Source organism: Puma concolor, chromosome A1, assembly GCF_028749965.1.
Source record: "Puma concolor isolate L17-30 chromosome A1, mPumCon1.1.hap2, whole genome shotgun sequence".
Classification (NCBI taxonomy): Eukaryota; Metazoa; Chordata; class Mammalia; order Carnivora; family Felidae; genus Puma; species Puma concolor.
In genome coordinates, this window is record NC_141667.1 from 103,762,956 (window position 1) to 103,779,811 (window position 16,856).

A 16,856-nucleotide genomic window follows, 5' to 3' on the forward strand; every position below is an offset into this window, starting at 1 on the left:
GCAGTGTGCGTGTGCATTCTGTGTGCACGTATGGTTTCTTTTCTTTACCCACCTCATTTTGACCTGGGTTTCCCAACTCCTACAGATCAATCCAAAGCTTGTGTGACCTTTCATAAGAAGACTGGATCTCAATCTTAAGGACTTCACCTATCTGTCCCCTCCGCCATTTATTCTACCGGACAAGCTTAGCGGGGTAGTTCTTTCTTTCACAATTGTTAGTTGTACTGAATTTTCCTACCCCGAGGCAAAAACAAAAGGGGGGGGGGGACAACATTTTATACTTTAGAAAAATTCTACAGAGTCGGGGGCCACAAACTGTCTATTCCATTCACTAGGCTGATAGCTGGGGTAAAAGGAACTTGGACGGACTATCTCCTTCATCCCCTCTCCTCCTGTCCTTCCGAAGGGGATGACCAGAGGGGGGATGCAGAGGACACGGAAGAAGAGAGAACTGGGGAGCAAGCCAGGGAACACTGGGAAGCCACAGAACTCTGGAATGTGTTTGTTTGTTTTTCTGTATTTTTATACTTTCCCAAATAGGTAGCTCATGGTGGAGCCATTATGGAACATCCATGATTGTACCCTTCCTGGAGCATCTTCAATTGCCAGGAACAACCCTCTGGGACAAGAGTCATTTACTGCATACCTACTAAGAGCAGGGACTTGACCCTCTAGGTAAAATACAGCAGAAGAACTATCTCTAAATAAACACGTCATTTAACCATTTTTTGCTGGTCATGAGTCATTCAAACAGACTTGGGGCAGTATGAACACCTGTAAATCCTTAATGCTTCTCTGTATTCAGCCCCATTTATATCTTGTTCAGTCTTCTTATCTTGCAAAGAAACAAAATATATGTGTGTATATACATGCATATACATGTGTACATATACATATGTATATGTCTTGTATATGTATAAATATATCACACAAAGATTCTGGAAACTCACTTAACTACATATTTAGACTATCTTCAGATTATACGCCAAACACCTTTCGACTCTGAGGAATATTTTCACAGATGGATGTCCCCTAAATAGAGGCAGACATTTATCATACAATAAATGGGATGAATTCAGGTGTGGAAGAGTTAACATTCCTAAAGAGAGGCTAAATTATAAGGGAGAATTTTATGGGTCTCCCTGGAAACATCAACAGCCTCAGCTTGCATTTGTGCTAATGGAGTATTTAAATTTTAACAAGAAAGGCATGTTGAGATTTTGCAGATCTTTTTAGTGCAGAAATGATAAATGGGTTCTTTTTGTTTCACAGAAAGCTTGACAGGTTGAGAGGCCTGAATTCATTAGAATATTTTACTTCAATGTATACACTACATACTCGGCTAGTATGAAAAACCGTCGAGCTCCTGTCTGAGCTGCTTAATTAGTAATTGTTAAGTGGGCTCTCTTTGCTCCAGGTCTGAGCTCCACTTTGTATCCTGGCTTGTCAAGCTGGGTCACTAAGTTAATAAGCAGACATATGTATTTAAATTAAACTCATACGATTTTTCGGCCTTTGTTCTATATTATGTCCAAATCGCTACATCACTTGAATGACTTCATCTAGGTAGACGTGCTCTTACATCGTTGTTTGCCATTTTCCCTTCGGCTTCAATAAACTCGTCATGACACAAGCAATTAAATGTTTGCTTTGTACTTCATAAACTCCTAGCTGAATGATTTGTAATTTAGCAAGGGAAAAAGCACAAAACACACAAACCAGTTAGAAATTAATTTTTAAACTACACTACACTAATTTTTAAACTACACAGTTGATAAAAATAATAGTTTTCATTTTTATAATGCCAATGAAAGAAAAAAATTAGGGTTCTCTTTTCAAGGGAGCGATTTCCAGCCAGCCAAATTATGCCTTAACAATGCATAAGTCACTACTGCCACTTATAAAATAACGACTACAATGGATTTGAAGGTTATTTTAATTGGAAAGGAAAATTTGGGAACAAGTCCACTTTCAATCCCAATTTTAGAAATAACATATTTTGTAATTACTTTGTACCTTCCACTGAATAATACTAGTAAAGAGAAACAGTATTTCTCAAAGAACTTTCATATTGCATTCAGTAGGTTTAAATATCTTCCCTCTGTGCATAAGAGGAAGCCAACAGTGGGCCCTCTAAAGTTCATAGGACAGAAAGACATCTTTGGCTCTTGCCACATTCTTCTGTCTCCAAATTCCTGGCTGGGGGCTAGTAGGGTGCTGATCAAGAGGTTCAGGAGAGGCTTTCAGAAGCAGGTCATCCTGGCCTCTCATGGATACCACAGAGGCCAAGATAAATTCCTAGCCTTTTTAAGAATTATCCCCCCACGGGGCGCCTGGGTGGCGCAGTCGGTTAAGCGTCCGACTTCAGCCAGGTCACGATCTCGCGGTCCGTGAGTTCGAGCCCCGCGTCGGGCTCTGGGCTGATGGCTCAGAGCCTGGAGCCTGTTTCCAATTCTGTGTCTCCCTCTCTCTCTGCCCCTCGCCTGTTCATGCTCTGTCTCTCTCTGTCCCAAAAATAAATAAACGTTGAAAAAAAAAAAAAAAAAAAAAAGAATTATCCCCCCAAATGCTCCAGGTCAAACTTCCTGAGCCTTTGCATCTCCAGTACTCTACGAAGACTGTGCCCTGTGCTGGCTTACCTAGGTTGGGCCAGAACAGAACAACTACCAAATGGAGGTCAACCTCCATTTATTAAACTTCTGGGCCCAGAGGACATCTGTCACCCCTGAGAAGTTGGCCTATGGCGAGGCATCCTAAGAACTCTCCCATCTAATCTGGGGTTGCCCAGCCATGGAACAGGGCACCATCACTGTCGGCAGGCCAGTCCTCCAGCCAAGGTGACTGAGGGTAACAAAGGATCTTCCCATTTCAGTTCTGTGAATCCAGGGGAATGCAGTGCACAAAAGGGAGGCTAAAGTGCACATAAAATTTACAGATGGAAAAGGGAGAAATGAAAAGGTTGTGTGTGTCGTGCTGGGGGTGGGCATGTGTTCATTACCGGACAAGACAGGATGAACAATAAGGAACCACTTTCCCTTACTTTATACAGGTTCTATCTTGCCAAGTTAGTAATCATGCAAGCATTTTACAACAACACTTAATAAAGCCAACAATTTTCAAAACGCACCTCTCACGTAAAGACTAAAATCTGTACTCCTAAAAGAGGCAATAAGTTGGAAAAATCCAACAAAATGACCATTCATTACATGTTGAAATAGCACATGAGTTCTGACAGTTATTTGGGCCTTTGAAAGTTGATTTTTTTCTATGAACTTTTTAGTTGATCGCTCTGATCCAGAGGCTTGTATTTTTTTTTTTTTTGCTAGTACCTAAATGATTAACTTAACTGTAAGATTCTATTTGTAAAACTATGCTAAAAAGTGATCAGAGGGCAGATTTGAATCATAAACTAAAGAAACAGAATTTTTTTTTAAAAGAGCTAAAATCAAGGTTTATCTCTCAAAGAAGTTTTCCTATTTTTCCCCTTTTGACCAAACTTTCAATTGGCTTTTTTCTTTTTTTTTTCAGCCAACAACTTGATGTTCATAACATATATGTTATGTGTAATGCAGACAATACCTCTCATAGAGATCATTTCAAAGCATTGGGGATAAATCATTTTTAGGTCTTCTGATAGCATCCCACATTGGAAACAAATAAAAGAAGTGATTTATGACTATTATTGGTTTAAAAGTTAGAACTTACTTTAAAAAGTAAACCTTTAGAGAAGATTAAGCATGAATCATCAATCTAATAACCTTAAGTTTGAGGACTGGCTTGGATTTCTGCATAGATCACAGAGCCCTTACTAGATAATACCAATGAAGCAGTACAAGCAGAAATCCATCTGCCTTTTGACTTTGAAAAGTATAAAGATGAACATAATAAATGTAACACTCTCCAACATTTCTTCTAACCTCCACCATGTGTTGGTTTTGCCCTGTTAAAATAAAATGAAAACTAAACCCCAAATGTTTCCTGGGTTCTCAGCCACCTTGAACTGAAAACAATCAATAAAGTAACATCACAAAGTTCCAATGTTATCAGCTAAACTTACGTCTAAAAACTCAGGAGAGTCAATGTCACACACGTCTACCTTTTTATAAAAATTCTTGCTGATTCCCAGTGCTAACTACAGGAAAGTTACACTCTTTCACAGTAATTGCAAGCACCAAACTGACACTTAGTATTCCTTAGATGTCTTGATTCCCGTAAAGCAATAAAATGAAGCAGTGACAACTCCTTTTATAGGCTCTAGAATTCAGTTTGCAAGGCGTGGATGCATCATACTCTATGTTCTAATATACACTAGAGAAGTGAGGCTCTGTGAAAAATGGCGATGGCTATTAAGTCTAAGTTGGGGGCTAATGAGGAAGAGGGTCAAAGAGGTGCCCAGGAATGGCATCTGGTGGTAGCAACCGTGGTCAGGCATGAAGTGCTGCATAACTAACAAAATAAAGCTAGACCCATCCAAGTGTTTCAGACTTGAGAAGAAATAACCAAACCTTACATGGTACATTTTGAATACAGTTGAGAAAATGAGGGACCATCTCTCATCCTTGGTTTCAAAAAGCATTTCCTAAGCAGTCACATCGGGATGTCTCAGGCCTGTCAATTTATTGCATTATCACCATCTTCCTACGGATCTATTTTCTAGGCTCCCCAAAGAACCCTCAGTCATCAGATGGCAAAATTCCAAGTCACCAGGGTCTCCCAACCCACAGAACATCAGTTAAGACGAAAGGGGAAATAGGACGCAAGCGTAACAAATGACGAACCGCATGCCCAGCCGGCACACAATCCAAGCGGAGCCCCCTGCAGCATCTCCATCGTGCTTCTCACAACCTGGCCCTGGCCCGCGGGCACCAGCGACAATAGCAGTGGTATCAGAGTGACCTCTGGAGGAGGCCCAGCTGGGATCCGCAGGCGGAGGCAGCAGCGTGTCAGGCACAGGGAAACAGAGCCAGCCTGCCCTGTTGCTAAGTCATCCCAGCCCGTCTGAAAAGCTAGGGGAGCAGTGTCACTTAGTACCACGAGGCCCTGTAGCTCGAGCTGCATCCGGGATCCCAGGACCCAGGAGAGCAATCTCCAGAGGAAAAGCAGCATCTGCTCCCACATGTGAGGAAATGGCTCTGCTCCCCCCGACTTGATTGATTGTTAATGGGATCAATACAGCCATTTTGGAGTTTTGTGCAAAAACCTGACCAAATTAGGGAATTAAAAATCAGGAAGGCATGGTGATTGAGAAGGGAACATGAGGAGACTTCTGGGATGCCAGTAATGTCCATTTCTCCATCTAGATAACATGGGTGTGTTCATTTCGTGAAAATTCACTAGGCTCCTCATCTACGATCGGTGACTTTTCCTCTCTATTTTTATTTCAAATTTTTTTGATTTTAACGTCAAAAAGATAAATCTGAACTTTACGACTGCATGCTAGTTGTATGAAAAGGGGTAAAGACAGAGAGCACTTCATGGCAGTACTTGGAGGCATCAATTTTCTCCTCAAACAGAAGAGGACTGAATAAACCCCCTGAGGAATGGGTACTGAAAGGGTGACCAGCAGAATAACAAAGCAGGAAGATAACAGCGGTGGAAGGTGATTGCTAAAACACCTCGCTGCACGGGGCGCTGCCCACAAGTGGATGACTGTACAAAGACAAGCTGGGAAAACCCGTGTTTGATCTTCCTCTGATGTTATCCTGCCCTGCACTAACATCATGACAGGACCAGAACAACAGTAATGGTGCCGTGCTGGCACTTCTGTCACTTATGAATGATGTGACCTTGAGCGGGTCTTCTTATCCGTCCTGCCTCTCTGGGTCCCCATCTCTAAAATGGGGGTGACGGTGCCTCTCCTGGCACCACATCGGGAGGTTATGAAAATCTTACAGATAGCAAAGCCCCTCCTAATGTATTACGATTCCGCGGCAATGGTGTGGACAGTAATTGTTTTTAATCCAAAGTCATTGATTCATAGAGCAGCCACACCCAAAGTCGGTACGTAGGAAATTTCCAAGGAGAAAATGTGCAACCAAACTAAGATCAGATTAAAGGCCTAACGTTTGAAAATGAAGGGTTTTTGAGATGCTCAAAGAAGGCATTTCACTATTGAAATCTCTTCTTGAAATTTTTTTTCGAATAAAATAACACCACTGCATTCTGCTTTTTTTTTTTTTTTAAGCTGGAAGGAAAAAATCAGTGCTTTAAAGTTAAACAAAAGACCCAGGTCTGCAACTCCAGTCCCCACCCTGCAGCCTTTTGTTCTGGGGACAAGGGGCCGTTTCCAAATGCAGAGGCAGAAAACAAGCGTTAATTTTTTCATCGAAAATAAGGTCTTCCTTTCGTCTTTTATGGGGTGGGGGTGCGCCGGGAGCGGGGATCGAGGGCTGCGTGAACGCCCTTTGTCCGCCTCGGGCTGCCGTAGAGACCGCAGTGCGGACTGCACCACGCCCACCAGCCGGTGTCTCCAGGCAGAAACGCTTCAGCACCACCCCAAGAGAATAGAGCGCGGGCTGGGGCTGCGCAGGGACCTGGCGACCTCTGTCAGCGGCGAGGGGAGGTCCGGGACACTGGGGGGGAGGCAGAGACCAGAGCGCCCTGCTCGGGGAGGGGAGGGGGGGGGCTTCGAGCGCAACAAAGCCGGGCTGACGGAGAGGTGGGGGTGCGCAGCACCAAGCCCGAGGCCCCGGCAGAGCGCACACCAGGCGGACCGCGCCCGACGGGGGCGCCGCAGTGCGGGGGGCAGGTGCGGCGAGCGGATGGGGGCACTGCGGCAGCCCGGGTGGGGCTGGGGGGCGGGTCGGTCAGCGCGCCCGAGGCTGCGCCCGGCGGGCCCTCACGGCCCCGCCCAGGGTTCTAGGCGAACCGCTATTCGGCCTCTGCAGAGCGCGCTCCTAGTGCGCGCACCGGGCGAGGCGCTGGCCCTACCCGCTAACCACCCCCCCCCCCCCACGCCGCCTTCCCCCTGAGCCATCACTACCAAGGCTGAGACTTTTGAAAGAAGCCCCACCCCGCAACTTGGGGTCCCATTGTCCTTTCTGAAAGCTGCAACCAGGATCCCAGGGGCAGTAGCGAGGCGGGCGCCGTCTGGGAATCAAGCGCAGGAGGCAGGAGGTTCTCCATCTCTGCGTCCCGGGTGAAGCGCGGGGGGGGGGGGGGGGAAGCGGGCGTGGCCCCAGGACTAGCCTAGTCATTGCAAGGAAAGAACAAATCGGGAGGTTTTAAGCCAGAAAAGGCATTTTTCGGGGGCTGAGGTGGCTGTGGTGAAGATGATTCCCATGCGGGCCCTGGCACATGGTGCTTCAGCCTCGGGTCTGCCGGCAAGGGGAAGAGGGGACACCCAGCATTTTGCGGGGGACAGAGGAGGACTGAACGGGGTGTTTGCATCAACTCCCCACCGCCGTTTGCTCCCTACGGTTTGGGCTTTATTGTGGCCGCCGCTCCTCTGTCACCTGCATTTCATTTAGCTGGAGAGGCGGTGGCCAGCCAGTATCTGCAGACCCAGCCTGATGACATATCCCTCAAGGTTAGAAGAGACTCTCCCACTGGGTCTCAAATCTAATAATTCGCATTATTCTCCGAAATGAGCCCAGGAAAGAGTCTGGACCGAGTGCAGGAGGTAGCGGGGAGAGGTGTGGGTGCGGGGCGCGCCTAAAGAGGAGGGCAGCCGTCGCGCCCTGGGTGGGGTCGCGTTTGCCAGTCTCCTCGAGCGCGTCCCCTGGGGACGCAGGGCCTCTTACCGAGTTCGATGTTGCCGATGGCGCGCCGTAGGTGCTCTTCGGTCACGATTTCGCCGACGACCACCAGCAGGTAGAACTTGCTGTCGAGGAAGCGATGCGACAGGCTGGGCGAGGTGGATGCCGCCGGGTTGGCAATGCTGCCGGACGGCTCCGGCTCGGCGGCTTCCACCACCACGGTCGCCATCCTGCCGGCCCGCTATGCCTCGGCGAAGTGTCCCGCTCCCGCCGCTCCTCTCCTCTGCGGCAGGAGAAAGGATTATCACCGAAGGTGCTGTCTCCGCTCCGCCCCCTGCGTACCCCTCCTCCTGGCGCTGCGCGCCGCCTCCCCCTCCGCCCTCTCCTAGAGAGCGCGGCGGAGAGGAGCGGGGAGTGTGAGAGGGCGGGGAGGCGGCGCCGCTTTTATATCGAGACTAGGCTCGGAGCCGGGAGGAGGAGGAAGAGGAGGAGGAAAGGACCACCCGGCACATCCTCACGCGGTGGCTGCCTCCGCTCTTCCAGCCGTTGGCCCAAGGCTGATGTCATCTGCAGCAAATCAACTCGCCCGCGGCCCGGAAGCTGGAGGGAAGAGGTGTGCGGACAATGGTCGGGGCAGGGCCGCGAGTCAAGGGCCTGGGGGGGCCCGAAGGGCCCCTGCTGCGGCCGTGAAGGGAGAAAACACCCCCCCTCTTACACCCCCCACACACCCATTGCCGCCTGCAGGCACCCACCCACCCCGCTTGGATTTCCATTTTCATCGTGGGGAGATTTACCTTGTGCGAGGTGCACAAGTCAGGCCTCTGACTACTGTCCCCGCCTGTGATGAAACCAGATTCTCAGGTGCTGTGATAGTACAGCGGGTGTAGTGCTGAGGGTACCCCACCCAAGAAGATGGAACGTGTCTTTTCTTTGACCTTGTGGACTTGAGAAGACATAGTTACCAATATTTACCACCTTGACTTAATACATCAAAAATGCAAACCGATGCCTAATATTGTTCAGGCTTTGGACACTAGTCTGCCAAGTCCCAATGGTGAAAAAAAAAAAACGTACTGGCTTCGTGGTACCCCGGGAAATGAGAGGACTACAGATGCATTTTTTTCTAGATACAGATTTCTTTTCTTTATATGCTGAACAGATAGCATCAGGCATAACAAAGAATAAAGAGAAGATACTGTCTCTACCCCAGCAGGATTACAGTGACTATTATGTACTTTTCAGTTCCCTAGGGAACACACAGGCAAAATTATTTCATGTGACAAGGATATCTTTAAGTATATATATATATATTGCATTGGGAATTTTTATTGCCTTTGTGTTTAGAACACATTAAAATGCTTAAAGGCAGCCCATCCACAATCATTTCCCACAGATCTACTGAATATAGCTTCTGTCCCAAGAAAGGGGTCAATGGTGGTGAAGAAGGGACAAAATCTACCTACCATAAAAGACTGAGGGATTAGAGGCTTAAGAAAGAGGAGTGGGTGGAAATTAGACTAGTCAGTATAGTTTTTAATACTAGAAAGCGTATTCGTAAAAAAAAAAAAAAGCACCTGGATAGACTAAGATTTCCAAATTAGCCCGTTGTCTTACCTATTAACCACCATGACTTATTGGCGATATACTCTTTGCTTTTAGCTCTTTCCTGAAACCCTGGCATGGGACACATGGTAGGCAGCCAAACGTCATGATTCCTTTCTACATGCCAGTCTGATCAATGGGGAATAAGATACCATCTGGCCCATAGCAGTTGAGGTCTGTGACAAGCTCACTGGTGAGCCACATTCACCAGTGAACAGTGACAAAGAGTTCCCAAGTGAGGTAGTAACAGATTACTTCTTGGTCGAGAGGAGGCATTCAATTTCTGTTAGAGAGGTAAGGCCAGCACCAAAGCCCATAATTGGGTGATGAGTTCTGGTAAGGAGCATTGTTTCTCAGAGTCCGCTGGCATCTAATGACTGTCCTCCCTTTCTCTGAACCACCATTTACTTTTATTTGTGTAATATCGGTAGGTCTATTCCTTTTACTTAGATTTATTTTTTAGTGAAATTCTTTACTGCTAAATAAATGGAAACACTAATAACACTTATAAGTAGAAGGTATCCCTAAGCATAAACATAATGAAAGTAATGTAATGTAATTTCTGCTCTACGCTGTTATTTGCTGAAGACTCTGACGCGGAGGTGTGCTCTCTCTAGGTTCACGACAGAGATTAGCAAGTGTTAGAGCGGTGTTACGACACATTACCACCTGAGTTGTTCTCCATGTCATAACAGAAGGTTGGATGGAAATAACAGAAGACCTTTCTTACTGTGTGAGTCAGTGCAATTAAATGCCATGACCACGAACCACCGAAGTCATTGCCCAGACTTTGAAAAATAGAAATATAATGCCAGAAAACAGACTAGAGATGCTGACTGCTACTGTACAGCTTTGTAACTTTGGGCAAGTGACTTATTCTTGATCTTCAGCCTCTTCATTAATATACTGGGAGAAAAATATCTTTATAAATGTGTGAGTAACTTTGTAAGAAAGGTGTAAATGATACAACGTGTAAGTACCTAATACAGTGATTGGACTAATAAGCATTCAAAGCATGGTTGATGAATATGCCTGTTTTGTCCCAGTTTGCTGGACAATGGAGTAAAAGCATTCTCACAAAATGTGTAGGTGAAGGGCACCTGGGTGGCTCAGTCAGTTAAGCGTCTGATTTCAGCTCATGGCATGATCTCACAGTTCATGAGTTCAAGCCCCACATTAGGCTCTGTGCTGACATAGCAGAGCCTGCTTTGAATTCTCTGTCTCCCTCTCTCTCTCTGCCTCTCTCTCTCTCTCTCCATCTCTCTCTCTCAAAATTAAATAAACATTTTTTAAATGTGCAGGTGACATCAAGTTGGGCATAAATACCAACACCTCTGAAATGGGAATAGAATGTTAAGTATCAGTACAAACTAGAAAAGTAGTCCCACGCTTCCCCATCTCTTATATATATATACATATATGTGTATACATATATACATATATATGTATATATATATAAAACTATATATATATAGTGCCATAATCATATAAAAAGGAGTTAATTGATGTGACTTTAAAACTGCATCGCTTTGCGACTATATATATGTGTGTGTGTGTATATATATGTATGTATATATGTAACTATATATATGTATATAATATGTATGTATATATATGTAACTATATATATGTATATATATAGTTATATATATATACATATATATAGTTCTGAGGAGGTAAATGGGGAAAACTAACATAGAAGAGTGCCTGTTACCTGTTGACACCTGTCATCACCTGGATGTCCCAAAGATACCTCAGACTTCACATGCTCCAAACCAAAATCATTTTGCCTCTCAAGCCTAATCCTCTCACTTTTCCTATTTCAGTGAATAGTATCTCCATCTCTTCTATGATGCAAGCCAGAAACCTCACAGGTGTCTGAGACTCCTCCCTGAACCCTAGTCCCATGTACAAGTTAGCATGAAGTCTGGTCAGTGTTACCTCCTCAGTATATCTTCAATCCATCCGCTTCTCTCTATTATCAGCACGCCTGTCCAACCTACTTTCATTGTGAGAGGTAGTAGTGTTCAGGTTAGAAATTGGTTTCTGAAGTCATTCATACACAATAGTCTCAGAATAACAATAAAAATGTTAAAAGCAGTTTAGGGTGTTGTGGGTTTGTTTGTTTGTTTTTTGCAATTTTCTTTGTTATTAGCTAAATCGCAAAGCCATGCAGTTTTAAAGTCACGTCAATTAATTCCTTTTTATATGATTATGGCACTAACTCAGCACATAATTGGGTTTATTTGTTTTGTTTTGGTTTTGCTTTTTATGAATTGATTTTTATACTTAATTTTGCTTTATAAATATTTAAAATATTTGGTCCCAAAATCAAATCTACAAAACAATTTGTATTCAGAGAACTTCAGCCTCTCTTTCTCCTGCACTTCCCCCCTCCTTCTTCCCCTATAACTTTTTCCCCAGGTTTAGATTTCCATTTTTAAAAATGCTATTATAGGGGCGCCTGGGTGGCTCAGTTGGTTGAGTGTCCAACTTCAAGTCGTGATCTCACAGTTTGTGAGTTTGAGCCCTGAATTGGGCTCTGTGACAAGTTGGAGGGATTCTGTGTCTCCCTCTCTCTCTGCCCCTCCACCACTGGCTCTCTGTCTCTGTCTCTCAAAAATAAATAAACATTTAAAAAGATTAAAAATGCTAATATATATATATATGCATACACAACTTTTCCGTTTTGCTTTTTTCACTTAACAACATATCCTGGAGATATGTTCACGACAGCAGAGATGAATACGTCTCATCACTTTTATAGCTGCATGGTAACCCATTGTCTTTATTTACTATAATTTATTTAACCAGTCCACTATTGATTGGCATCATTGAGCCATTTCCAGTTTAATTTGTATTATAAACACTAGTTATAACTGTTGTTTTGTCCTGTGCGGTAGCAATGGTCACCTGACTTGCATCAGTATATCTAATGGGACCTTCATCCAACCATCTTCACACCATGGAGGGTGAGCTCTTCTGATCCAGTCATGTTACTCACCCCTACCTGAAACTCTCAAGTGGCTCCGTATTGTTTTTGGAATAAAGATCAAACTCCCTAGCATGGCCTGCAAGGTCCCACAAAGTCTGGCCCCCGTTTATCTGCCCAGCTTTATCTAGCTGCCCCCTCATCCTTACTTTCCAGCCTCACCTACATGACATAATATCAGAGCATGCTACTTCCTTTTTTTCTAACTTTGGTTTTTGTTTTGCTTTGATTTTAGAGAAAGAGCACACACGCAGTAGAGGGAGAGAGAGAGACTCTTCAGCAAGCTCCATGCCCAGCCTGGAGCCCAACGTGGGGCTCCATCTCGCTACCATGAGATCATGACCTGAGCTGAAATCAAGAGTCAGATGCTCAACCGACTGAGCCACCCATGTCCCCAGAGCATGCTCCTTCTTTCTTAATTTTATTATTTTGAATATTTTATTTACTTATTTTCAGAGAGTGTGAATGGAGGAGGGACAGACATTGAGAGAGACACAGAATCCGAAGCAGGCTGTCAGCACAGAGCCCCAACGTGCAGGGCTCAAACCCACGAACCGTGAGATCATGACCTGAGCCTAAGTCGGACGCTCAACTAACTGAGCCACCCAGGCACCCCAGAGCACACTACTTCTAAAAGCAGGAACTTTTGCTCTCCTTTACTGGCCTAGAGCACTTAGTGGTTAACTTCACTAGTTAATGTCTGTTTGCCCTGTATTTGGCATTTCAACTCTCACCTCCTTAGGGAATCCTTCCTTGACCTTCCTTACTAGGTCAGTTAACCTTTTTATGTGCATTTATACCACTCAGCTCCATGCTCCACTTCTTATTTGTAGCCCTTGTCATCAATGTAATTTCATACTTTTATATGCAATTTAAAAAATTCGTCTGTCTTCACCACTGGACTCTCTGCTCTATGGAGGCTAGAACCATGTCTATCCCTTGACACTCACACATAACCATCAACTCAGTGCCCAGTAGAGATCATGGGCTCAATCAAAGTGTACCAGTGACTTGTACTCTGTTGTCAAGCAAACTGGGACATGAGTAGTTTCTGCAAGCCAGGGTATTGTGCTAGGTAGTTCAAGTATATTGCTTCAGTGAATTCTCACAAACTTCTTAAGAAGTTGGTATTGTTATTCATCATTTTCATGGCCTTAAGGTCTCTTTTACATTTCTCATCTTGGTAGTCGGTATTTTCTGTCTTTTTTTTTCTTGTTCATTCTTGCTAGGGGGTTATCAGTTTTGATTATCTTTACAAAAAAAAACTACATTTGATGTTACCAATCAGTTCCTATTGTATGTACACGCATATGTATTTTCATTCATTCTGTTCTTAGCTATCCTATTTCACTCCTTCTGATTTCTTTGGGTTTTATTTTACTTCCTATTTTAGCCTCTTGAGAATCTCAGACAACTGATTCTCAGTTTTTCTTCTTTTCTGATATATGCAGTAAAGACGATACATGTCTAAGTCCTGCCTTGGCTGCACCCTATACATTTTGATTTGTAGTGTTTTCATCATATTCACTTCATATTTTCTAATTTCATTGTGATTTCTTTTTTTGCCACAAGTTATGATCTTGCTAGCTGGCAGATGAAAAACTGACATGCAGAAAAGTTAGACGATCTTCTCTAAATCACAGAAAACCTATGAAAACTCAGGTGTGTTGGGTTTCAAAGACCATCAGCGTCCCTATATAACCCTCTTCCTCCATGCTATAGGAATTAAGGCAAATTAAAGGAAGCCAAGCACAGCAAATTATTGGTTGGGAAGAGGAATAAGAGAGAAGGACCTAAAAGAGTAAATTTCACGTCAAATGAGACTCTAATATCATGTTACTGTTTGAAATTAAAGTGACTCTAGAATGCAATATAAGGCAATATGTCATTTAAGGGTTAAGAAACAGTCTTTATTTACTCAGTCTTGGTTAGGCCTTTCTTTCCAAATTTTAAGTTCCCTGTAGAAAAATTAACAGTCTGAGGAAAAGAAAAAAGAAAAAGAAAACTTAGGGCAACGATTTATAAGATACAGGGTATTTGAGAAGATTTTAAAAGTGTGATCCATGTGCCATGTCATGGTAGGTCCAAGCTATTCTCCATGCCTGTAAAATAGATGGGTCTCACTCTCAATAATGGCTCTTCAGGTTGGTTGTAAGAGGGAAGTATCAGAAAATTCAGTGGTGTCCTTCATAGCCGCAGGAAAATGTCTCATACTTATTTCTATTTAATCATTCTTGACTCAAAATGTGCCTCTTCTTCTTTTCTTTTGGTGGAACAGTGGAAAAACTCTCACACTGGGAGGCCAATTAACTGAGATCAAATCCCTTCTCCAAGTTGTAGGAACTGGGTCCTTCTCATCACGAGCTTTCAGCAACAAACAAAACAAAGCCTTATAAACATATAGAGCACAAAATTAAAGTCCCTCCCTCCCCACCACTAATTCTACTCCCCTCCCTAGAAGTAATGACAGTTATTAAGCTAAACTGTGTGCGCATATGCATATATAATGTATGTGTGCATTATATAAACATACGCACCCACACTTTTGTTTATATATGTGTGTATACATACAGGTATATATATTCTTTGTATATGCACAGACACATACCTATCCCCCTACATGCATATATATGTTCATGTATATAGCTTTTCCCCCAAAAACAGAATAATATTTTATTTTATTGGCTCAAAACAATATTGATTATCTCAGTCTCTGTAGGTCAGGAGTCCAGATACAGCTTAGATGAGCTCCCTGCTTCAGGGTCGCTCACAGGCCTGCCAAGTGTTGGCTGGGGCTGTGACCATCTGAAGGCCTGACCCGAGAAGGATCTGCTTCTGGGCTTAGGCACGTGGGTGTTGGCAGGATTCCATTCCTCACTGGCTCTAGGCTGGCCTCGCTTTCTTACCACGTGGGCCTCGTTATAGGGCCATAAGCAGAACAGTATTTTACATATTGTACTTCGGTGGCATTTCCCTTTGGAGCTCTTTTCATGCAACTATGAAGAACTCTACCTCATTTTTTAAATTATTAAGCAGTAACCATAGAATGAATTTATTTTGGTTCATGCATGCTTTCCCCTATTGGTGATCCTTAAGAGATCTTTGTTTTTTTCCTATTATAAATTATGTTACAAAGATGATGCTTTTAAGTACCTTTATGTGCATACATGTATCTCTCACCACAGAGGCCTAAGTCCAATAGATGGGTTGAAGGTGATACATATTTTTAACATTTAATGACTCCTGCCAAATTACTCTATAAAGAGAATTTAATGATTTATATACTCCCACCACATCCTTGACTGTTTCCCCACACCATAGTATACATGTTTTTTTACTCAGCTAAAGGAGAAAAATATTTATTTAAAGTAGAATATTTTTTATTTGCTTGTCTTTTTTTTCAACTAACTGCATTTGTCCTTAAAATATGCCCTGTTATTTCCTATTGGACTGATGGTTTTGTCTTTGTTGGTTTGTAGGAGCGATTTATATAATCTGGATGCCTTTGTCATCAGTATCTGATGCTCAGTCTGTTAGATTTTTGGTAAGTCCATTTATGATGTCTTTGACCATATAAAATATTAAGTTTCTTATAGAATTAAGTCAGTCTTCTTCCTTTATAAATTTTGGGGGTGTTGTCTTGCTTAGGAAGGATCCCTCACTCCAAACCTTAAAACCATTCTCTTGATAATTTTATACTTTTGTTCAATCAAGAGAGTACTTAACTCAGGAGATCAATAAAGGTTCATAAAGGAAGAAGTATTTAAAGTTGTCCTGGAAGAATAATATTTTTCAATAGGCAGAGATGGAGAAAGGACAATCCACACGAAGGGAATAACATAAGCAAAACAGCCAGTAAAACTTATGCTGAGCTTATTCTTGAAAACAGCGAGTGCCTTAGTCCTCCCTCCTTTTATGCTAAAATGCAGCTCACCGAACACACTGTTCTGTGCCTTGCTTTGGTCACTTAGCATATCTTTGAAATATTTATGTAATTGTCACAAAGCACATCCCCATTCCTTTTTTTTTTAACATTTTAAAACAATGTTTATTTATTTATGTTGAGAGACAGAGAGATTATGTGTGCACGAGCAGGGGAGGGGCACAGAGAGAGAGAGAGAGAGAATCCCAAGCAGGCTCTGAGTTGTCAGTGCAGAGCCCGATGAGGGTCTCAGTCTCGCAAACTGTGAGATTGTGACCTGAGCCAAGATCGAGAGTCAGACGCTTAACCGACAGAGTCACCCAGGCACTCCCCCTCCATTCCTTTTGACCAAAGTGTAGAATACCATTGTGTGTGAATATCGTAATTTATCACTCTACTATTTTTATCATTCATGTATTGAGGATTACTTCAATCTTTTGATAATATAAAAGTGCTGCAGCAAATGAAGTTCTGTAGATGTCATTTTCCATAGACCAGAGACTATCCATAGGATAATTTCCTAGCAAAGTGCTGAGTCATAGGATATGCATGTCTATGATTTTGATAGATGCTGAAAATTTGCCCTCTGTTGGTGTCGTACCAATGGGTACTTGTACCGTAATATGAATGGTCTGCTGATTCC

At 43.3% G+C, this 16,856-nt stretch overlaps 1 protein-coding gene across 1 annotated transcript in view; it reads right to left on the reverse strand.

Moving 5' to 3' along the window:
* Nucleotides 1-8,088, reverse strand: part of MAP1B (microtubule associated protein 1B) — a 101,919-nt gene extending 93,831 nt beyond the window's left edge. The window contains exon 1 of the mRNA XM_086699273.1: nt 7,743-8,088. Coding sequence (XP_086555399.1) covers nt 7,743-7,926 — 184 coding nt within the window. The 5' untranslated portion in view covers nt 7,927-8,088. The remainder of the gene's footprint in view (nt 1-7,742) is intronic.
* Between the last annotated feature and the right edge of the window lie 8,768 nt (nt 8,089-16,856).